General features: G+C 63.1%; 1 protein-coding gene across 10 annotated transcripts in view; it reads right to left on the minus strand.

The window, feature by feature from the left end:
* Nucleotides 1–23,632, minus strand: part of OSBPL5 (oxysterol binding protein like 5) — an 89,362-nt gene that overhangs the window by 25,709 nt on the left and 40,021 nt on the right. For 5 of the 10 annotated variants that reach the window (XM_070046065.1, XM_030833193.3, XM_070046068.1 and 2 more), the window contains 2 exons: nt 1,691–1,847; nt 349–431 (listed from right to left, as the gene is read on the minus strand). The exons of 1 other annotated variant lie outside the window; for it this stretch is intronic. In XM_070046065.1, coding sequence (XP_069902166.1) covers nt 349–431; nt 1,691–1,847 — 240 coding nt within the window. Of the gene's footprint in view, nt 1–348; nt 432–1,690; nt 1,848–23,632 lie in introns of those variants that run through there. 4 more of the 10 variants (XM_070046067.1, XM_070046066.1, XM_060302783.2 and 1 more) reach the window with 4 other exon arrangements.

A 23,632-nucleotide genomic window follows, 5' to 3' on the forward strand; every position in this document is an offset into this window, starting at 1 on the left:
CACAGACACAGGCAGAGGGAGGATGCGCTCACACCTGGGTGGGTTCCCTATGACAGAAGAGCCCGGGGCCTCCTTTTACCATGATTTTCTGTCCCTGAGGCCCCCTGGCAGCCCCAGCCTCCTCCGGGCCCTGCATCCCCGACCTGTGTTACTCAAGAAGATGGCTTTGATAAACAACTCACAAGCTCTGTGACTCCGTCCCCGGCTCCAGCAGCCTCCCTGATTCAGAGCCAAGGGCTGGCAACGGTGGGTTCGGCCGGCAGCCCTGCTGTCCCCTCCCTCCAGCCACTTCCCATCGTCCCCAGGGCAGGCTCCCTGCCTTGGGTCCTCCCACAGCCGGGCTCCTACCGGTGGCACCTTCGTGGCAGAGCCTGGGGTCGGGGGCCCTTCATCTCTGGGCGGCGATGGGCTGTTGGGCTCCATGTCCTTCCCTGCAAGAGAGTGGCCGGCATGAGGACCGGGGCATGGCTGCCGGGCAGCCCCTCCGCCGCTGCCCAGTGTGTGGCAGGCGAGGCACGGGCACCGGCACGGGTGGCCTGGGCGGGGCAGGAAGCCAGCCCAGGCGGTGGCTGCGGGACCAGAGAGCTAATGAGCACCAGTCAGCGTCATGAGGGGGTGTCACCGCTGGGAGAAGCCCGGGTGCCCTGGGCGCTGGTGTGGCACACCCTCTGGGGTCTGTAAGACAGGCCCCCTGTTTTCAGTTCAGGGTACCCAGACCTCGCCTGGCTTTCCCCCACGCCCCAAATCCGCTGGCTGGAATTCCATTGCTCCCCAGTGCTGGGCTCTCGGAGGGAGGTGGCCGGACACTGTTCCCGCGCCCCTCCCAGCAGGCTTCCTCTGCAGCTCGCTTGAGCGGGTGGGGGGGCGTGAGGTGTCTGGATTCGACCCTGGGGGGAGCGGCTGCCCGTGCCCGGCTCCGTTTTTTTTTTTTTTAAACATCGTTATTGGAGTATAATTGCTTTACAATGGAGTATTAATTTCTGCTGTATCACAAAGTGAATCAGCTATACGTATACATACATCCCCGTATCTCCTCCCTCTTTGCATCTCCCTCCCACCCTCCCTATCCCACCCCTCTAGGTGGTCACAAAGCACCGAGCTGCTCTCCCTGTGCCATGAGGCTGCTTCCCACTAGCTATCTATTTTACATTTGGTAGTGTATATATGTCAATGCTACTCTCTCACTTTGTCCCAGCTTTCCCTTCCCCCTCCCCGTGTCCTCAAGTCCATTCTTTACATCTGCATCTTTATTCCTGTCCTGCCCCTAGGTTCTTCAGAACCATTTTTTTTTTTTTTTTTAGATTCCATATAGCTCCGTTTGTTTTGAAGCGGGTTTCTAAAGCTCAGGTTCACGGGCAGGAAGAAGAGGCCATGGTCTCAGAGGAGGCCTGAGGCCGCCTGACGGGCCACTCCCGCCCGCTCCCTGTGGCCGGTGGTTTATTGCCAGGTCCTTGCAGGAAGTGGAGAAGCAATGACTAGGGGAGAGCCATCCTGACCGGGAGGCACCAGGGGCTGGGGTGTGAGCAGAGCAAGGCCGACGCCCTCCCTCCCCAACCCGGACAGCACAGAGAGGGAAAGGGACCTGCCTGAGGCCACACAGCTGGGCTTCGAAGCTGAGGAGGGCCCAGGCTTGGCTGTCCCCACCCATGGCCCACGTGCCAGGTGACCGGGTTCCCATGTGGACGCTGACCTGGACCCAGAGAGTCGAGCTCATTCTCTCCACCCAAGAGCAGGTTGCGGCTGAGTTTCCGGGGATCGACTTTCTGAGGGGTGGAGGAGGGCGGACACAGTGAGAAGCGTCGTCGCAGAAAGGCCTCCTCCTTCATGGCGTGGGCACTGGGGGGCTTCTGGAAGGAAGGAGGGGAGAGTACTGGTCACGCCTCACGCCGAGGCTGGGGCAGCCTGGGGCCTGGAGGGGGTATCCTCCACCCGCCCTGGCAAGGGGACCAGAGACCCGCCAGAGAGCCAGGGCCGAGTGGCCGGGGCCACCGTGTCTTACAGTCAGGTCCCCACTCAGGGGACGTCTCAGAAATGGGACGAGGGCCCGAGGGGCCTGTGGGTCACCCAGGGAAGGCTTCACGGCCAAGCTCAGGCTTTCCAGGGCCCATGGCAGAAGCCAGGCCTGGACCGGCCCCGCTGGAAGTTTGGCTGTCACAGCTGTGGCAGGACCCCCTGCCCCCCAGGCCCGGCACTAAGTCGGCTCTGTAGGACCTTGGACACGGTGAAGTGGAGCTGAGGTGGGCCCCTGACCCATGCCGGGCCACCAGACTTCCCCCGCTAGGGGATGGAGCTCCGTGGTGGGAAGACAGTGACCGGTGCACGCAGGGGAGGGGGCCAAGGGCTGCCCAGACAGGTGGCCACAGAGCCCCCGGGGGAGCTGGCATGGGGCTGGGGCCGTCCCTGAACCTGGCCTGCCCATCCCACCTAAGGGCGCCTCGAGACCCCGCCTCCTGCCCTCCCCGGCTTCAGCTCCCGGCTGGGTTTCTGATCCCTGCACCCAAAGCGCCTTAACTCGGAGAGGCAGTGCAGGCGTGCTTACGGTGAGGTGCACCCGAACCCACGCTCCACCCAAGACATCACCTTCCTGCCCCACAGCACTGCCCAAACCAGCGTCCGGTCCCAAAGGAAGCAGCGGCCCCCGGGGAGCCCGACGGCCAGTCCTTCAGGTGCCTGCCGCGCCCTCCCAAGCCCTGCCGCTGCTCCGGTCTGCCCAGATCAGGAAAGAGGCAGCTCCCTCTGTCTCCTGCCCCCTCGCAGCCCCGCCCTGCGTGGGGCTGGGGCAAGCAGTTCCCAGTGGACGGCACCCCGCCACCGACGTCGGCCCATTTTATGGATGAGAAAATCATGGCTCCAAGAGCTGATGACCTCGCCTTGTGGTCACGGCCTGGCCGATGTTGGCAGAGCAGGAACTCCGGCTCGGAATCCTGGGTTCTTTCCACTCCCTGAGGACGTGCTGCGTAAAGGCCCAGTGACCGATTTCTAAAGGCCCAGGGGTGCCTCCTGCCGCCTCCCGGGTGGGCCGGTGGCCTCCTGCCAAGCCCAGGACAAAGTCCCCGCTTTCTCCCCTGGCCCTGGGCCTTCCTGGGCGGGGCAGCAGAAACACAGAGCCTTTCCTGCTGTGACAGGTGGGCGAGTGGACCCGGGCAGGGCTTCAGGAGTAGGCAGGGTGGCCCAGGGTTCCGTCGGCAGCCCCGGAAACTCCTCTGTGTTCCCTGCCCAGGGGTCAGAGTGGGGGGGCTCCAAGGCTGCAGTGGGCCCAGGGGCCCCACCCTTCCTAATCACTACCGTGTCACCCGGCTAAGCCTGTCACCTCTGCCATTTCACAGAGGGGGAAACTGGTTTCAGAGAGGTTGGGATTTGGGGCCCCACGTCGCACAGTTGTTCATTGGCAACGGCTGTGTTTGAGTCAAGTAGGCTGACTCTCAATCCTGGCCCGAGTCCCCCCCTCTCACCAGTTCAGCTTAGCTTCTAGCAAACCCACTGTGGGGAGGAGCGGGCGGGAGTCTGGAAGCCCAGCCCCTGCTTGCAGAGTCTCAGTGCTCGCTCACTGACTCCCCAGGCGTGTCTCAGGCCAGGGAGCCAGCACCTGAGAGGAGGTCCGCCGCGTCTTCCTCATGTAGCTGAGATCTTCCAAGCACCTGGCTGGCAGCCGCGGTGAGTCAGACCCGCTCCTGCCCTGGAGGCCCCAGGACGCGTGAGGAGGGATGACACAGGTAGGCCTTCCTCACCTGGAGCTGCATGTCTCTTAGGGGTTGAGTCTTGCAAACTTGGGGCAGGGAGAGGGGCTCCTGCCCACACATCTCAGCTCCCCCATCTGGCCATGCACCCCGGCTCTACCAGGGCAGGGTGGGGAGGGCACAGAGGTCACTGGTTGCCTTTCTCCTCCCCCAGCACAGCTAACCACCAGCGGCCAGTGGGACTCATTAGTCTGTGAGCCCCACCATCTGCTCATATATACCATCCTCCATTCCACCTTCCCTCCCTCCTTTCCATCCATCCATCCATCCAGCTAGCCAGCCACCCATCTTCCCACCTGCCTATCTGTCCATCCATCTAACTGCCTAGCCACCCATCCATCCATCCAAACATCCAATCATTTAACCATCCATCGATCCATCGATCCATCCGTCCAAACTCTCTCCCCTCCCTCCTCCGTGAATCTCTCTTCTCAGAAGAGCAGCCTGATTTCCCTTCCCCCCTTCCTTCCTATTTGCCCAATAATCAGGTACATCAGAGGTGACATCCAAATGGCTGAACAGCTGGTCCAGAACAGACCCCCACAGATCCGAGTGCAGTGCCGGCGGGCACCCGTGGATACCCCCTCTGTGTCCTGACACCCCAGAGCAGGCGCGGGCCCCCAAAGGCCCCCCTCTGACCCACTCGGACAGCGAGGTGGCCCCTCTCCTTCGGCAAGGCCTCAGGGTGTACACGCAGCCCCTCGGCCTTCCCAATGCCCACCCCTGGCTGCTGTCTCTGATCTCGTTTGGGGTCAAGGAGGGAGAGATGCTGCTTCGTTCATTTCAGAGCTAAATCCAGGGCCCCTCTCGCCAGAGGCTCCACACTGTGTTTAGAACACAGTCCGGCCTCTGTCTCCTTGTCCCTGTTTTCCAGGCCGTCAGGACCCCTGCCCGCTCCTCCCACCTCATTCCCTGCCTGGCTCTGTCACCCACTTGCCCCAGACACACTGGCCCCCGTTATGTTCCTTGAACACGCTAAGCCCGTGCCCACTGGGGCCTCTGCTCTGACGTCCCCCGCCACCGAACGCCCTCGCCCACATCTCCGTCCGTCCGTGTGGCTGGGCCCTTCTCAAATTCCACTCTCCGCTCAAATGTCCCTTTCCAGAAGGTTGCCACCCCTCTGTCTCGCACAATGCCACATCCCCGTGGAACAGTCCAAGTCGCTGGACCGTTGCTCCTACATTCCTTCTTCTGTGTCAACTTTCTTCCACCCCAGGATGCAAGTTCCAGGAAAGGGGACAGCACTGTCCCTCCCGTTTGCTGAGTCTCCCCAGGGCCGGGAGCAGGGACTTGCAGCGGGCGTGGGCGCCACTCCGCTCCAGGGCTTGGGGACCCCAGAGCCTGGGGTGAATGAAGGCAGCGGAGCAAACGCCCCTGGGCTTCGTCCCTCCTCTGCGGGTTAGGGGAGGAACCTCTGGCCAGCGTCAGCTTGGGGGCCGATTTTCACGGTAACCCTGGTGAGGTTCCTGTCCCAGGCCTCCTGCCATGCCTGGTGCGGCCGAGGACTGAGGCCCTGCCCTCCAGGCACTGGCAGGAGGCAGGAGGAATCCGGCACCTGGCGGGTCTGCGGACCCTTGGAGGCTCCAAGCTGGGAGGACCGTCAGCCCGATGCTGGGCTGACCATGACCTTGTCTGCTGCTCTGCACCTCACAGGGAAAGCTGAAGGCTCGTAGCCCAGGGAGCACAGACCCGTGAGGATGGGAGCCAGTCCATGAGGATGGAGAGAGGAGGGAGGGAGGCGGATGAGGAAGTAGACTCCCAGGCTGAGCCAGCAACCAGGGACCACACCCGCGGCGGGCAGCTATCTCCCTCTGTCCTGGCCTGGGCTCCAGCTGCCCAAGGGCTCAGGGCACGCTGTCTCTGGGCCCAGCCCTGGGCCCTTGGAGCCTGGATTCTGCCCGCCTGAGACATCTCGGGCCACCATGTGCCTTGCCCTCACTGGCCTCCCCAACCTCTGACGGCTGGCCTGTGCCCCGACCACAGTTACAGCCCTCCGTTACCCTTGGTTACTGGGGCTCCGTTACACTTGGTTACGGGGGTGACGCTTGCCCGTACACAGCTCGCCCTCGGCCTACAGTTGCCTAAATTCTTCCCCCGCTGCCATAAATGAGGCTGCCGTGGCTTCACCTGGCCCTCGTTATTATGAAGTCCAGGTGTCTGAGGGGACACCGTAGGGTCTGGAGGAAGGAGCCCAAGGGCACCCTGACACGGTGAGACGGCCCCCGACACAGCACGTGAGGGGGCCTGAGCGTGAGGGGCCCTGGCATCCCTGTGCGGGAGCCTCGGGTGTTTCAGCAAGAGGGGGCCCCCAGCCCAGAGGCCCCCGGGCCCCCTAAGGGGGAGCTCAGGAATCGGGAGGAGGGGCGGCGGCTGGGGAGAAGGTCTGTGGCCTGGGACTGCCCAGCCCTGGCCAAGCCTCGGGGGAGGGCTTTGCAGGCCTGAGCTCAGCAGGGAAGCCGCTGCAGCCCCTGCTCAGACCAAGACCAAGCCAGCCTCGGGGCTTGGGAAGGCGTGGCAGCGTTTCCCACGCTGACCTGCAGGGTTGAGGGCGCAGGTGTGGTCAGCTTCCTGCAGGCCCTGGCAGTGGTGGCACCTCTGGGGGACGGCGGGCTGTGGTTTGCTGCCGGAGCCCTCGCGGCCCACCCAGCAAGCAGGAATCCCAGCCCTGGAGGCACACGTGCCCCTGGGGACAAGCCCCCCGCCCCTGGGACCGCCAGGTTTGTCCGTCTGAGCAAGCTCCTTCCCATGGAGGCAGGCGTCTAGGCGGGCCCACCCCTTGGCCCGAGAAGCTCCAGGACAGGCAGGGCTGGCCTCCCACCACTCCTCCTCCCGGCTGGTCCCCGCAGAGGGAAGGAACCCTGACCCTAGCCCTCTCGGGGGCAACACGTCTGCCCGTCTTGGGGCCCGAGGCACACACCCCTCGTGTCTTAGTTCGGTCCAGGCGTTAACTCCCCGCCAGGCTGGGCTTCCGCCGTGGGGCACATCCCAGCTGATTCCTCGACTGCCTGAACCCCTGGGTACCCACTCAGGCCGGGCACCCGTAGGGCCGATGCAGCATTTCCAGAATGAATCAGCTCACGCTGGCAAGGGGGCTTGCGAGGGGTCAGGGCTGTCGCGGGTCCAGGGAGTAGCCCTGGGGGCCCAGAGCAAGGAGGGCAGGGGCCCCTCCTGCAGCCCTGCTCTGGGCAAGGTAGTGGCTGTCCAGGCATCCAGGGATGGACCCGCCTCCCCGGCGTCCTCTGCGTCCCAGCAGCCTCCTTGCAGCCTGCCCCAGACTCCTGTGCCCCGCCTGCACCCCAAGGATGCAGAAGGCCCGGGCTGATGGGCGCCATGGGGGCCTCGAGTGAAACATCACTGCCAGGAGCCATCAGGGTCCTGCAGCCGCAGGCGGGACGTATCCACGGGTGGTGTCTGGGTGCAGCCCTGCCCGGCAGCAGGGGCCGGACAAGCTGAACTTCAAGCTCTACCCCGGCTCAGGAGTCTTCCTGTCAACCGCAGGAGCCTCCTGGTCTGCTTCCTTAGGGCTCCCCAGTTCCTCCTGCCCCACTGCCACTCCCGGGCCACCTGGGAGATGAGGGGGACAGATAGGGGAGCCCAGGACGGGAGGCAGCTCCGACTTCCGGCTTGGCCGCCCTCACCCCGCACGGCCTGAGCTGGCTCCTCGGCTTCCGTTTCCCTTCTGGGGCACGAAGGCCCCCCAGCGTCGGGGGCAGACGGGTCCCACGTGGTGCTGGCCCAGAGTAGACGGGGTATAGGTCAGGCTCGGCCCCGCCCGGGCCAGCCCCATGTCCCTGAGCTCCAGCACTTGCTCGGGCACCTGGTAGGTGACAAGCTCTCTGTCCCTAAACAAGGCCGCCTGGCCAACATCAAGGCCTGGAGAGCTGCACAGAGCCCACCCTGCCCCACCTGGGTGCCTGCACCCTGCCCCTCCCCTCCCCCACTGGAAGCTGCCTTCCGAGCAGTTATTTGCCTCTAAACACTGTCCCCTCCCTCCACCACCAGAGGCCCACCTTCGGGCCAGAACAATGTGATCTTTGTAAGGAAAGGTCTTCTGTGCCTTTTCTGCGAGCACAGACAGGATGCCCAGCCCGCTTATCTGGGGCCAGAATCCGCGGAGCCGCCTGCAGCTCTCGGTGGGAAGGGCTGAGGCTCTGAGAAGGAATCCAACAGAATCCTGGACTCACTTCGCATCCCACCTGCAGGCGCGGAGGTGGGGGGGACAATTCTGAGCCTGGGAAAAGGTCCAGTCCTGCCTGTGGGACTGGCTGTGTGGCCTCAGCTGGCCATGCTCGTCTCTGAGCCCCTATTTGTAAAGGGGGGGGTTCCTCTGAGTGGGGGTGGCAAAGTCCCCTGCAGAGGCCGAGACGGTGAACCCAGTGTGAGTTCCTGGCTGCCTGGTTAGCTTTCTCACCAGTGGCTGAGTGTCACAACTGGCCTAACTGTGCTAGAGGGCAGGAGGGCAAGAGTTCCTGGGCAGGGGAGGTGCGGCTCGGGCCACGGGGGGCTCCTCTGTTAATTGGTGGGTGCAGGAGTAGCAGGCACTGGCAGCCCGGCCACCGCCAACGTGCCTGCACTCACAGTGCACTCACTTCTGCTTGAACAAAACGGATCGTAAAAGGCGAGGGGAGAAATGCTCTGAAATCACAGATAAGCTCAGGGATGAAGCCTCGTGAACCCACCCGCTCGGCTCTCTGTCTGCACACCCAGTGGACAGGTCAGCAGATCCCAGGGAAGGACAGCAGCCATCAGTTAAAGTACAGCAGCCATCATGTCAACACCACACGTTTGCCTTCCAGACACTCGCTAAGGTCCCAAGGCTAGTGGCCATGAAGTCCCTGCCAGGAGGCCCCTCATGAGGTCCAGAAACATGTCCCGGCTACCGTCCCCCAGCTGGACCTGGCATCTGGGCTCAAACTGGGCAGCCTGAGCAGCCCCCATGGGAGCAGCGGCCCCTTCAGCGCACTGTGGCCTGTGGGCGCATCCCTGACGGGTCCAGACCGGTGTTCAGAACTTCGGACCTGTGCTGATGGACCCCTGACGCGTCCCAGGCCCTTTCATAGGTATTATTCCACCTGATGTGATTCTTATGATATCGGAGAGCTGAGGGTAGCAGATCTCATTTTAAAGAGGCCCCGAGAGCAGAAAAGACCAGCCTGAGGTCCAGTGGCTTGAACCGTGCCCGGGTCCCCGCGAGGTGGCAGAGCTTTACGCCCCCAGTCCCCGTGCACCTTGAAGATGGCTGAGGGCAGGGGCAGAAAGGAAGCGGGGTACAGGATCCTGGGGGAGGTGGTGGGAGCCGGGTCTCCCCCAGAGAGACAGCTCCCAGACAGGCCACCTCGGGGTGCCTGAGCCCTGCGGAGAGGGGCAGGAAGCGGCCTGCCCTGCTCGAGGCCTTGCCTGGGTGTTCTCGGCTGACTCAGCCAGATCACATGGCCACGGGTAGGGCCAGGCCCTGGCGCCCGCCCACCTGGCTTCCTGACCGACACGGGGCCAACTGGCACACTCAGTACCACGATCGGCTGGCCTGGGCACCGCCCACTTGCCACTTCCTCTGCATCAGGCCACTGCCGCCCAGTTCTGGGAAGCCCGGGCCACTGTGGCCTGATCGGATGTGGTCCCCGCTGCAGGCCTGACCCCACCCTGTCCTACCCAGACCCTGCCCGCCCACCTGTCCCAAATGAGAGTTTGAGTTTCTGATGCAAACTGCATCCTGGTCGCAGTGCTCTGGGACGGGGAAGGGGCGGTGAGAGGACGGGTGCTGTGCAACCAGGCGGGAGTGCAGGGCAGCGGGGAGGACGACGGGGAGGGGAGGCAGGAGCCCCCCAGGAGAGGGGCTTGCCGAGGGTCAAGGGTCGGGGCTGCCCACCCTCAGGTCCAGCATCTGAACCAGGCAGCTGGATCTGGGCCCCCGGGGTGACCTCACGCCCGAGGCACTGCCCGTGCCGCGGGGCTGGCTGCTGACATGAAGTCCTCCGCACACTGCGGGGCTCTCCCAGGGGTGCTGATGTCTCCCGGACATCCCCTGTGGCCTGGCTCTCCCAGCGGGGCTTCTGCTCTGCGTGCCCCCTCCCCCGGGAGACACCCCCCAGGCCGCTGCCTGCCTGGGTGGTGGTGGCTGACGGACAGCAGTTAGGCGGCTGCCCTGGGGGTCACTCGGCCACAGATGGCCACCCGCCCATCTTCCCTCATTGCAGGGCCGAGCCTGGGAGGGAAATTCCAATAAGAAAAGGAGAACAAAGTGGGCCAGGGGCTGCTGTGGCCCAGCCTCCCTCCCAGCAGGCAGGGAGGGGCATGGAGGGGGTTGGGAGAAGAGGGGAAGTGGTGGGTCATCGCCGACCCTGAGAGGATTCTGGGGGCTCGAGTGAGCCTGCACTCTCCTCCAGACCCCTCCAGCCTCAGCCTCTCCCCCTGCCCACCCGTGCTCCCCCCATGGGACCTTCCGCAGCTGCTCCTGTCCTGGTGGCCCTGGGGCGGGCGCTGAGCGGGCCTGAAAACTAGGTAGGTAGGAGCCGCGGCCCCTGGAGGCGCAGTCGTCCAGTAAACAGAAGGAGACAGGCCAGGAGGGCTGCCAGCGGATGGGTGGGGCCGAAGCCTGCTGGGGGTCCCCGGAGGGGGGCACTGGCCCTCGGCGGTGCAGGGCGGGAATGGGCACAGCCAGGGCTCTACCTCAGGGCATCTCTGTCAAGGATCTCCCTCCGCAGGGGAGAATCTGGCCCAGGTTCCCTAAGCAACACCCACCATCTCGGACTGTGTTAACCCAGAGTGAGGCCCCCAGAAAAAGGGAGGGGATGATTCCAGCGGGCCCTCCTTGGTCAGACTGCTGGGCTCTGCCCTGCGCGTCTCAGCAAGGGGTGGCCCAAAGGAATGCTCTGTGAAGGGCCAGGGCCGTGCCACCGGGGAGCGGTGCCACCTGGGAAGGGCACACACAGCCCAGCTCTCCTCTGTGTCCCTCGGGTGATCGATGGTATGAGCTCCAGGCAGGGCCGGGCTCATGCGGGGCTCAGACAACCGCCCTCTGGGGAAGGGGAGTTGCGGCGCCCACAGCCCAGGAAAAGGCAGAGCGTGTGCGGAGGCGGGGGGGCTCCTGAAAGCACCTAGAAGCTCCCTAAGAGACTCAGCAATGTGGCCCCCCAACTTGGGTGGGGGGCCCCCGCCCCCGAAAAGGCTCAGGTCTCCCACAGAGGTCATGGTGGTGGGATCCAGAGGTGTGGGTGCAGCAAAGTCTTCCTCTCCCCCAGCCCCTGCCCGTGCCCCAGCCCTGCAGCGTCCCTGGAATTGGGTCGGGCGCCCCTCATCCAGCACCTTGGCCACACCTGAGCAGGCATCACTGTAGCTCCTGCAGGGAGGTGGCCGCCCCGCCTGCTGGCTGAGAACGCTGAAGCACGGCACGGCAGGGCGCCCCCAAACCTGCTCAGGACCCCACACGAACACCAGGATCTCAGCCTCATCGGGTGGGGGGGTGCAGCCTCCGTCTCCTCCTTCCTACCCCAGCCCGGCTGACCCGGGCCGGTTCTGAGTGCGGAGAAACCCTGCCTCTTGCCAAGAAGAGGCGCCCTCACTCACGTGCCACCTTCACAGGCTCGCTGGTGGGTCACCTTAAATGCCAGCCAGCCTGGCCCCCGGCTGCTCAGCGCTGGGTCGGGGGTGCACGCTGGCTCGCTCAGGGGAGATGAGGGCCTGATCTCGCAGGACCCACTCTCAACAGCCCCTGGTCCTGTGCTCTTGGGTGCGTGAGGTCCACGGAAATCCAATGCCCGCTTTTCCCACAAGTCGTGCAAAGCACACCCCAGCCGGACTGTGCCCAAGGCTGGTTCTGGGACATCGACAGAGCGTAATCCCCGCACGGTGTCCACCAGCTCGGCCTGGCCTCGGGGCCCTCCCCCACCAGAGAGAGGGGCACCGAGGACCCAGAAAGCCTGGACCCCCGGGGACGGGCAACATCTCCCCACCCACCATGCTGTACAGCATCGAGCCGGAGACTGGGGGCCTGGCTGGGGCGTCCAGGCTCCCTGATGCCCAGGCTCGCGGCAGCCCAGGGTTGGCTGTGGGCACCTCGTTTCTGAGACCAAGGAGGTCACAAGGAGGGCACCTGGTTAATTTTATGCATCCACTTGACTGGGCCACATGGGGGCTCAGACATTTGGTCAAACACGATACTGGGTGTGTCTGGGAAGGTGTTTCTGGATGAGGCTGAACATCCGAATCGGTGGACTCGGTAAAGCACGTGGTTCTCCGCAGTGTGGGCGGGCCTTGTCCAATCACTTGAAGGCTTAAATAGCACAGAAGGCTGAGCCTCCCCGACTAAGGGCATTTCTCCTGCCTGATGCCTTCGGACCGGGGTGTTGGATTTTTTCTGCCTTCAGACCTGAACTGAAGCATCCGCTCGTTTCCTCGGTCTCGAGTCCGCTGGCGTTTGGAGCGGAACTAAACCACCAGTGCCCCCGGGTCTCCAGCTTGCGACCACCCGCAGATCTTCAGGCTGTGCAGCCTGCGTGACGGTACGAACCGATTCCTTTTTTTTTTTTTCTTTTGCGGTACGCGGGCCTCTCACTGTCGTGGCCTCTCCCGCTGTGGAGCACAGGCTCCGGACGTGCAGGCTCAGCGGCCATGGCTCACGGGCCCAGCCGCTCCGCGGCACGTGGGATCTTCCCGGACCGGGGCACGAACCCGTGTCCCCTGCATCGGCAGGCAGACTCTCAACCACTGCACCACCAGGGAAGCCCCGAACCAATTCCTTATCATAAGTCTCTTTCTCTCTCTCTATATATATATACGTGTTTATTACGTATAGATTATACGTCTACAGATACATACACCAGAGAACGCTGACCGATACGCCCGGACGTCAGGCTGCCCTCTCCTCCTGCTATGATCACTGACAACACGGCACAGGGGCCCGTGATAAGAGCACAGGTGTAGCCGGCGGGGAGGCAGCACCATGGGGTGGGGAGACCAGCCACGCACCTACTCAGTGCGTCGGTTTCCTCGTCTGTAACAGGCTGATGGCAGCACCCGTCGTAGGGTTATCGTGGAGTCGAGGCTCGCAGAGGGTTTAGAACAGCAGCACCAACAAACGTGAAGTACTACCGTTTGCAGCACCGAGCCCTGAAGAGACAAGCCTGGCGTCAGGAGTGCAGCGATGGCCGGGGCCGGGGAAGGCTTGGCGTGCGGCTGGATGAAGACAGCACAGGCCCCTCTCCGGGGAGCCGTCCATGGGGAAACCAAAGCCCTCTGGGGGACTGAGGCTGAGAGGTGGGCTCCCGACAGAGCTGGGAAGACCAGCGTGACTGCGAACACCGCCACGGGGCCACGGAACACAAACATGAGGGTCAGGCATGCACGCGTGGGCCCGTGGCCGGCTCCCCAGCTGGTTTGCTTGCTGGCCCCGGGGATCCGGGTGGGCAGACGCCGTGCAGTAATTATACTCCAGTCTTGTCCCAAACCAGCCTCGGCCACACTGCAGGTGGAAAACACTTTGCACAACGTGTGGGAAAACCGAGCACGTGATCTCAGGGAAGCGGACCCGCCTCCCTGCTCCCCACACCCCATAGGACGTGCAGCCCGGCACGCGGCTGCCAGCCCTTTATTTGGTGTCGACGTTGTAGCCCCCGGAGGGCTGAGACAGAGAAGCGTGATCACGGTCTGGGTTAAAATAACTGAACTGAGGCCAAGGACCAACTAATTACAACACACACTGTAACTCACAGAGAGAAAACAAACTTATGGTCACCAAAGGGGAAAGGGCGGGGAGGGATAAATTAGGAATTTGGGATTAACAGATACACACCACTCTGTATAAAACAGATAACCAACAAGGTCCTACTGCACAGCACGGGGAACTCCACTCAATATCTTGCAATAACCTATAGCACAAGAGTCTGAAAAAGAATATATATGTGTATAACTGAATCACTTTGCTGTACACCTGAAACTAACACAACATTGTAAATCAACTATACTTCAATTTAAAAAGACGGTCTGAAATTTACAAAAAAACAAACAACACTTACTATAGAAGCCAGGCCACCTGGCTTGACATACAATTCTATTGCTTCCTCTTTAATGCCCAGCTGGCTTCGACTCCACAAAACCCCTCCCTGGCCTTGTCTGAGTGGAGGGTGAAACCTCCTTTCCTAACTGTTCCCCCCCCCCCGAATCTCTTCTCTGAAGGAAACGAGCTCCAGATCCAGGGCCGGGGCCCCCTCTCTGCCCCAGATGCAGCGGAGCATCCTCGGGCCACCCCCTCTGCTCCTCGAGGCCGGAGGGGGAAACAGAGCCTCACTGGGAATGACCTGTCTCTCGGGACCCTTGAGAGCCTTGGTCCCATTCCTGTGCACCCAACCTGCTCGCTTAGGGGAAACTGCTTCCCCTTGAGCCTTCAGACGAGCGGGTTCCCCGCTCACGGGGAGCCCCGGGGGACTCACTGAGTGGGACTCACCGCCCCTGTCATGACTGCTCCTGGCGAGGACGGGACATGGCTCTCAGGACCCAAGTACCAGAAGGCGAAGACCCCGGGTTCCCTGCTCACCTGGGAATGGCCGGCACCCAGCTTCCTCCAGGAGCATCTGCACTGGGGGAGGACATGGACCCCCGACACCCTCCCACCCAGCACTGGGCCAGTGGGGTTTCCAGTAGGGCTGGAGCTCATTCTTACATAGCCCTGGGGTGCAGGGCTCACCGAGGTTTCCAGGAGTTGGGTTCTGGGGGGTTTCGTCATAACTTGAGTGCGTGGAGAGGGCAGGAGGGGGCCCAGCTTCTCTGACGTCCAGGGCGAATCCTTGCATAAACTGAAAACTCCCTCTTGCTGGACGGTCCCAATCCTCACACAGCGGCAGCTCCCCCCGGGGCGCACGGCCCCCTGCATCACATCCTGCAAGCACCATGCCCCTCCTCCCCTCCTGCCGGCCTCCCACCCTGTCCAGGGGCTGGGAGGATCCTAGGTCTTGGAAGCAAAAATGACCACAAGCATTGCAGTGCTCTGTTTTCCCGCCTTTTCTGCATTTTACAGATGCAGTAACTGAGGCCCCAAGGGTGAGCTGACTCACCCGGGGACATGTGGCCAGGTGGCACCGCCCCCTCGACTCCCAGCTCACCTGGGGCAGGCGTGCTTGCCCCCCGACCCCCCGCTCGGCGTCAATCCCAGGGGAAGGGCTGCCCACATCTGCCGGGACTGTCCTGAGAGCCAGAACAGGAACTCCAGGGAGAGAACGTTTATTGGGCTGCAGGTCCGTACGGCAGGGAAGCCCACTGCCTCCTTGCCATGTCCCCAGCTTTCCCGGCCCCGCCGCCTGCAAGAGCCCAGGACCCCTCTGGGTGGATGGCCTCCCTTCTCTCCCCCACGTCCCGTGCTCCTCCAGCCACTTCCCCTGCAGCCCGATCCGTGAGCACCTACTGTGCGCTGTTCCGCCGCCCTGGCCCTCCTGCAGCCCAGCCTGCAGGTTTTAACTCGGGGAGGGGCTGTCTGCACTTCCGGCTGGAGCTCACGGGGTCTTCCTGCATGGCTCCTGGCGCCCCTTCAGCGTCCAGTTCAAGGCCTTGTTCAGCACTGACCCGCTGGGCGGGCAGCTGCTGGGGCGGGAATGGAAGCCCTGCCTTCCAGGCCCTTCTGGGATAACCAGTAGAGGCAGCCCCCCGACCCAGTGACCCCCCAAGTCAGGCTGTGGGCGCCCGGTCACAGCCTCCACCTGCCACTCCCTGGTGGTTTCTGGGGAAACCCGTTCTGTCAGCTGTCATGCGCCTGGCAGAGAAAGTGGCCTTGCCGGTCAGGTAGGACCAAACTGGCACCGGGCCGAGGGCCCCTCCTTGTCCTGCCACGGTAGGAACAGTCCAGGAAGGTGACCTGACATCTCAGCAGGGATGTGGTCACCAAGCTTGCGGACCCCCAGCCCTGCCTCCAGACCCTTTTGCTCACTGGACCCTCCAGCCCACCGTCAGGGGCCAAGCAAACCCCACTTGAGGGCGTCCGGCTTCCTGGTGCCAAAGTGTCAGTGTGACATCGGCCTGAACCACGAGACATTGTGGGGGGGGCATGCCAAGGGCTCACAAAGAGACCAAAAGAGAAACAAGGAAGAAATGAAAACCTCTATCCACAAGCAGCGTGCACACACGTGTCCAAAAAGCAGAAGCAGCCCAGACTTCCATCAGCTGATCGATGGCTAACCAAACTGTGGTCCATCCATGCCACGGAATATTATTCAACATGGAAAGGAATTCACGCTGAATTCATTAAGAGGAGCCGTCTAGAAGGCACTATGCAGAAGTGATGATGGATGCTGTTTCTTTAAAAAAAAGTCAAAATTGCAGGACTTATCACACTTCCATTGATCATAATCACAGTGGCCAGTGGCCCTGCCAGCCTCTGGCCAATCCTGAGCTCCGTGGAGTGGACCCATGGCCCTCTCACCAGGTGTGTAGTCAGCACACCTGACCCGTTCTCCAGACACTGAAGCGGCGGCCGCCCAGCCCAAGTCCCGCCACCGTGCCTTGTCCAGTGGAGATACTGAGGTTTGGAGAAGGGTCCAGAGACCCCCGACGACCCCCGAGGTCAGGGCTCCCTGAGGCCCCTGGGGCTGAGAAATGGCCCCGTGGGAGAGGTGAGAAGGCAGGGCTTGTCCTCCAAGCTCGGAGACCTAAATCTGGGTCTGTCCCCTGACACGTTGGTCACGCCATGAAATGACAAGTTCTAAAGCGTGACACTGCATCGGCGCCTCGTGAGCAGAAAGTGACAGCTATAAATGAGCCCGCGAGTGACGGGGACACAGCGACCGCTTGGAGGCCGGCTCGGGGTCAGCCGTGTCCCTCTGGCTCAAGATGAGCTTTACAGATACCTGCCCAGACAGCCTGCTGCCCCTTCGTCTATGCCTGCCTTTGGGGACGCCCCAGGGAACCCAGCCTGCCAGTCGGCGCTCCCTCCGGGCCCCATCATTCGCCCTAAAATACCTTCCCTTGGTTTCGAGAGACAGCCCCATCCCAGCGCCCGGGGCGGCGCCCTCTCTGGCCCCATGAGAGGTCAGGCTCCTGGATCATCTGATGTGTGGGAGGCGCCTACATGCTGAGACCACAGGGCCACCCCCTCCAGTCTGTCCTTTCTGACTGGGGAGGAGGTTTGACATCTCCCCTCTGCCCCCCAGCCAGTGAAGGCCAGTCCAAGGAGACAGAGGGACTGGTGGCTTCACACATCAGGGCCTGACCCAGAAGGGCCTTCTCCTTCTGGAGGTTAGAGGTCACAGCAGCCAGTGTCCCCTGTCACCTGCTGACTGTAGAGGTGGCTGGTGACAGCAGCAGCTTCACTGCGTCCTGAGGCTTTTTGGAGAGAATTAACAGGTTTCCACAGAGAGGGGCTGTATCAGTGTCCTGGGGCGGCCGGAACAGAGGACCACACGCTGGGCAGTTTATAAACAACAGAAACGGATTCTCTCCCAGTTCTGGAGGTCAGAGTCTGAAATCAAGGTGTCGGCAGGGCCACACCCTCAGAGGCTCCCTCCTGCCTCTTCCAGCTTCTGGGGGCCCCAAGAACTCTGTGACTTACAGAAACATCCCTCAGTCTCTGCCTCTGTCTTCCCGTGGCCTCCCCTGCATGTCCATGTCTCAAACCTCCCTCTCCTTCCCTTTCTCCTAAACCACGGGATTTAAGGTCCACGAGATAATCCAGGATGACCTCGGTCAAGACCTTTCCCTTAACTACCCCTGCAAATTCCTAAATCCAAGTAAGGATGCATTCACGGCTTTTGGGGTTAGGACTTCGACATATCTTTTGGGGGTCACGATTCAACTCACTGCAGGGAGTTTCAGGGGCACCCAGCCCAGCAGAGACCTGGGGTGGGGATGAGGCGTAACAGCACCTCGCCACCCACGGGAAGGTACGCAGTGCCCCCCTCGGCCTGCAGGAGTCCCGGCGGCTCTCGTCCCCTTGTCCCCTCCGCTTGCACCTGCCCCTCCCGCTCACCTGGGTCAGGCCGACACCCATCAGCTCCTCCCACTGTCCCATCACCCTCAGCAGAGCCACCTTTTACCCTGTCACCCCTTGACTAACCTCCTAGGGCTCCATCCCCGGATGAGGATCCCCGCCCCCGCCCCTCCACATGGAGCCCCCGGGGAGCTCCTGGGAGGTGGCAGCTCTCCTGCCATGCAGGCGGCCCTGGTACCAGGTCCCAAATGCCAGGCAGCTTCACGCATCCCTGCCTTTGGCCGCCCGGGTCCCTGGGCCAGCGGTGCCTCCCTGCTGCCCGACACCCCGCTCCAGAGCTGGGACCGGCCCCAGCACTCAGCTTAGTGTCACCCCGACCCTGAGCCTTCCAACAAGCTGGTCCCGCCCCCCAGCTGCCGCTTCCTTTTTTTTTTTTTTTTAAGTATTTATTTATTTGGCTGCGCCGGGTCTTAGTTGCGGCATGTGGGATCTAGTTCCCTGACCAGGGATCGAACCCGGGCCCCCTGCACTGGGAGCGCGGAATCCCAACCACTGGACCACCAGGGTTCTCGAGGGTTGCGAAGATCTGTTCTGGCTCCGGCCCAGCACCGGCTGGGGACCCCGAGGCTGGGAAGGGCTGTGTCCCCTGGGGCCCGAGCCTCCCAGGGGTGTGTTCTCGGGGGCCGACTTCTCAAGGTGCTATCACAGACTCGAGCCCCCCACTCCGACCCAGCAAGAATCGAGTATCATTTTACAGGCGAGGCCTGGGCAGGGAGGGGGCCCGAGGCTGACGGGGTCTGAATGGAACCCAGGCCTGTGGTCCTTCTGGGACGAGCAGTGGTCCATCACGTGCTTTCTTTGTGTCATCACTGGAGGAAAGCCACACTGCCCAGCGGTGCTCCCCGATGATTCGGGTGGGCTGAGGGGGTTGTCTGGGGAGTCCCCGTTAGAGAACAGTGGAGGGGGCTGCCCGCTGCCCCCCTGGGTCACGCCAGCCCCAGCAGCATCGGCCCCAGAGCCCAGAGCAACCAATGATCATTTCTAACTGACGCTTACATCGGGGAAACCCGGACGGACATCTGGAGCTGGTGGAGGCCCGGGAGGTGAGCAGTGTGCTCTGTGGGAGGGTGGAAAGGGGTCCCTAAAGACCTGAGGGCCCTCGCAAGGGAGGGGGAGAGAAGATATACGTGGAGACCCCAGCCTGAGAGGGGGCTGGGCTGCAGCAACGTGGTGGCTGGGGCCCCCGGTGGGCATGGCTGCTGGACCCGGGGGTCTGGCTGGTTCCCACCGTCCGGCTGGTTTGGGCCCTGGGTTTCCGCTGCACTTTGGGTTACGTGTCTTCGGCAGGACCGCTGAGCCGCCGGCACGTGGTGCTGGGGAGCAGGTAGGTTTCTCCTCGGGAAGGGGGCTGATCTTGGGGTCCCTCCAAGGCCCGGGAGAGGATGGCGTTGGCCTTTGCAGGGCCTGGCACAGAGAAGCACGGACCGCGAGAGTTATCAGGGGCGTGGAGCCCATAAACTGAGGGGGCCTGGCGCCTCTATTGCTCACGCATCTCCCGCGCCCCTGGTTTGCAGGGGGAGCTGAGAGTTTAGACGTGGCTCGGCTGGGGACAGAGGGGTCTTGTTGCCCCAGTGCCCCCCAAAGCCCGGTGATGAGTAAGGACCGTGCTCCTCAGAGAGGGGACGGGCACGGCTGGGGGAGGCCAGGGGGTGGGGCGGGTCCAGGCCCCAGCTCTGCCCCCGGGGATCCTGCCCAGGCTTCAGTTTTCAGGGAGAAGGACTCCACGGGCTCAGCCCTCCCCCCAGCTCCAAAGTGAGAATGATGAGTCGCGGTCACAGGAAAGGTGGCTTCTGCGCAGACCGGGCGTGTGTGACCAGGTGTACGACTCGCTGGGTCCCCAGGGCACGGGGGCGGGTGTCGTCCTGCAGCCGAGCCTCAGGCAGCCTGCCCTCGTGTAGCTTCTGCGAGCCCCTCCTCCTCCAGTGGCAGAGGTCTGGCCAGCCTGGTCAGGCCCGCTCCAGGGGCTGGGCTGGACAGCGGTCTGGAGGGGTCCAGGTGATCCTGGCAGAGGTCCCAGGAGGAGGGGGCGCTCGGCTACAGCCCTCGGGGTCGGATGTGTTTTACACTCTGTGTCCCCAAGGGCTGAGCACAGCACCTGCCTCTGCTGGTCAACCTGACCCGACCTTGAGCGCTCAGGCAGGGCCAGTCACCGACCGAGGCCGGCCCAGGGCGACAGACTATGGCCTGCTGCTCGGCGGGAAGCCCCCTGCTTTCAGGCTGCTCTTTTGTGCCCTATGGGTCAGCCCAGCGGACACCCCATGAGCACACAGCCCTGAGGAGGGACGGAGGGAGGGGAAGGCGCACAGCCTCTTTGGAGGGTCGTTTGTGAGCGTGAATCAAAGTGTCAAGCACGAGCGTCCCTCGAGCCAATGATCCGACTTCCAGAAATTTACTATGGGGCGTGAAATCCAAATAATCAATATCTGTTCCAAGAGACACGTGTGGGAGGATTTGCTATTTTCAGGAGTGAAAATACCCATTGACGGTAGGTGGTGAGTAAACGAAGGGATGTGGGTGCAGCGGATGCTAAACGTGGCCACGGAGACCACGCTGCGGACTCGGAAGGGATACACCAAGGAGTGGGCTGTGCCTCAGCGACTCCAGGGCGCAGTGACGGAAGCCATCAGCCCGTGAGTGTGTACATCGGTCCATACGACTTTCTCCGTCTTGTCTGCTCTCCACGAAGAGCGCGCGCCCGTTTTACTGCGGAGCACGCCCCCAGCAGAGCTGTCAGCAGCCCGAAAGCAAACAAGAAGCAGCAAGAGATGCCGGGCCTCCAGGGGGACGGGAGGAGCTCTTGCCCCAGACTCGGGAGAACGTGGTCTTGCAAAGGCAGGTGGCCCGAGGGCCTTGGAGGAGCGTGGGGAAGCCTGGGGTCCCTCTCGCCCAGCTGGACCCCCTCTCTGGGAGCCAACAACCCCATACTCCCCCCACTTGCACGGCCCCTCCACCTCCAGGCCGGAGTGTACCGGAGCCTGCTCTCCAGATGCCCACGGCCGCCCCAGCCTCACCGAGAGGCCCTCAGCTCCTAGCACCTGGCAGGGCCGGTGTCTGGCCCAGGGCCACTCCCCTGGGCTGTTCCCCCGATCCTAGCTCTTCGTCTCCTGTTCTTCACACACACACACCCCCCAACCCCGCACCAGGTCTCAGAACCTCTGCTGCGGCATCTCCTCCATTCCTGGGAGCAGTACCCCAGGTGGGGCACCCGGCTTGTCCCTGCAGCCCCAGTGCCCAGGGAGCATTCAGCAAGTAGCAGGTACTAACGGTGATGCTCCTGGGGGGGGATGGAGGTGCGGGTGATCTGACCGAGTGGGACGTGTATCCATTAGGCGCTCAGGAACCAGACTCGGCTGACTAAGGAAGTAACCTCTCCACCTTCAGAGCTGCTCCAAGGGGCCATGAACAGACAGGAGGCAGGGGGGACGTGGGGGAGCACAGCAGAGACAGAGGCTGGGGATGCACGGCCCAGAGGCCCATCCCGGGACTCCGCCAGGCAGGGAGGAAACAGCGCCTGGAGTCTCTCCTGAGGGTCTTCGGGGAGGCTGGGCTTGACCTCTCCAGGAGCTCCTCGAGGTCACGGGGGCTGTCCGGGGTGTGACCTTCCAGAACCTTCCCCACTGCCTTCTGCTCCCCAGCACTGTGTGTGGATGGCCACGGGGCCCTGCCCTGGAAACCCCGCACAGACAGACCTGGAGGGGAACCTGGGAACACCTCCACCCTGAACACGCGCTCTGACGGCAGTTATGAAGGCCGGCGACAAAAGAAGGAGGAAGCGGGGGCTAAAGGTCAGGAGGTGAGCACGAAGCTCTATTTTAAACCCGAGTTCAGGGAGATGAGGTGCAGCTGCGTCCATCGGGGGTCGGCTCTGGGGACCGCGGGGCGTCGAGGGAGCCTCTGTTACACCGTCGTCTCCGCCTTCGTATTTCACATTTTCCGTGATACAGAGGCAAAAAGGAGAGGCTCAAAAGCTCTCTCTTGAAAGCTTAAAGGGAGAATTTAATAAAAGCCTTGAAACGAGAGAAGAAATTCACATAACATTACAGTCCTGTCCTCACCCCACCCCCCAAACAAGGCTCAGAGTTTAAAAGACTAAAAACAAGCCAGGTGCCTCTGAGGACACTGGAAAGGTGACAGCCAGGCGATCAGAGGCTGCACCCCGGGGAAACGCCAGTGCTCCCTCCCCAAAACAGGGGAGGTTAGAGCCACGAGGCGATCCAGATTCGGGGTCAGCCAGGTAACGAGTGGGAAGAAGAGCCGCTCGGTGGGCTGCAGCGTCCCGAGAGCGTGGACCCCAGCGGCTGGGCCCCCGCCTCGCCCACTGCAGAGCGGCCTGGGGCCCTCCGGCCCTGCCCTAGGCCTTTCACAGGCTCCGGCCTGATTGTGTGGGTTTCCCGGCTGTCCAGGACGTATCCCCTGATTCACAACAGCCCCCCAAGATCAGCAACACCCACCAGAGGCCCCGAGCCGGGAACCTGGCAGAGGCTGGGAGCGGGGGCCCGGGTGCTGCCCTCAGCGCCCACCGGCCTGGGCTGGGGGCGGTCACCCCTCGGAGGCCACCTCTCCAGCAGGCTGCCCTGCCGGGCGGCCCAGACAGCGCTGCGACACGTGCCGGGGCATGGGACTCTGGCAGCAAGCCCCTCGTCCCTTCCCTCCCCACCACCACCGCCGCCGGGACCCCGCTCCTCGGCCCCGCCCGCGGGGCTGCCGTGTGGCCGGTCAGCGGGCTCGGGGCCCGCGCAGCCTGTACAGATGGTTCACGGCCAACAGCACGCTTGTGCCCACTGTGGTCGGGCGCCCACCGCAGCCTCTCCCAGGCTCCCGGGTTTACGTCCTCCAGGACCTCCTAGGAGGCAACCCCACCACCAAGAGGTGAGGCCAGGCGCTGACCAGAGCCGACGGCCAGCGGGTCGGGTGGCTCGAGCCCTCGGCCCCCGCGCTGGCACACGCCTGTGTGCCCCCAAGGTGAGGGCAGCCCCCAGCCCTGCTCCCTTTCTTCCTCTTTGATCATCAAAACGACCCGACTCTCGCCGACGTGTCAGCGGGCAATCACTGCCCTGGCCAGGCTCCAGGCAGCTTGGGGTACCGCCAGCCTGGCCACTGGGCCCTGCCGAGGGTGCCCCAAGTGCCGGGTGCTGGTACACAGCTGTGCAAGGTCCTTGTCTCCCTTTTCCACCCTGAGCGCTCACCCCCGCGCCCCTACGTGATGACGCAGGCCTCTGAACCCGATCTGCTGCCACTTCCCCCGCTCGTGTCACCGCAGCCTCCCGAGTGGTCCCTGCGGCCCGGAAGCCAGCGCCCCAGGTCTGGGCAGAAAGGGCTGCAGGACCAGGGAGAGGCGTGCCCAGGGCAGCTCCTACCGCAACCAGGCAGCCAGGAGTTGCCCTCAGGAACCAGAGTCCCAGGGCCCCAGGGAAGGAGCTGGCATGTTTTTGCCTTCTAAGAGGCTCTTTTGAAAGAGTGTTTTTCGGTTCCCAGGTAAACACAGGTGACACAAGCACAGCTACTCTCCCCCGGTTCACTCCCCAGGGCCTGGGACCCGCTGAGAGTCTCGCAGGAGGGGAGGAACCAGGGGCCCTTGAGCGCGAAGCGAGGACCTGGCCCGGGGGTGAGCATGCCTGGTGCCCCCAGGCCTGGCCGATCGCTTTAGTAGGACACAGGGAATTGTGGACCTGGAGGGGTTCACATCTCAGGCGCAGGTCAGCAGCCAGGAGGCCAAGGACCACGATGTCCCACCTCCAGATGCCGGGGCCAGCGACCTGTGCCCCGCGGGTGTGGGTGCTGTGAGAGCTCACTGGACGAACGCTGGTCCAGGGGCAGCAGGACACATCCCATCCCTTGGCGGGGAGGCCTCCCCAGCAGTCACACCCAGCTCAGCCAGGCGCCCGAGCGGTCCTTGCCTCTCCGGAGGCCCAAACGATCTCATCTGTAT

This window comes from Globicephala melas, chromosome 8, assembly GCF_963455315.2.
Source record: "Globicephala melas chromosome 8, mGloMel1.2, whole genome shotgun sequence".
Taxonomy (NCBI): domain Eukaryota; kingdom Metazoa; phylum Chordata; class Mammalia; order Artiodactyla; family Delphinidae; genus Globicephala; species Globicephala melas.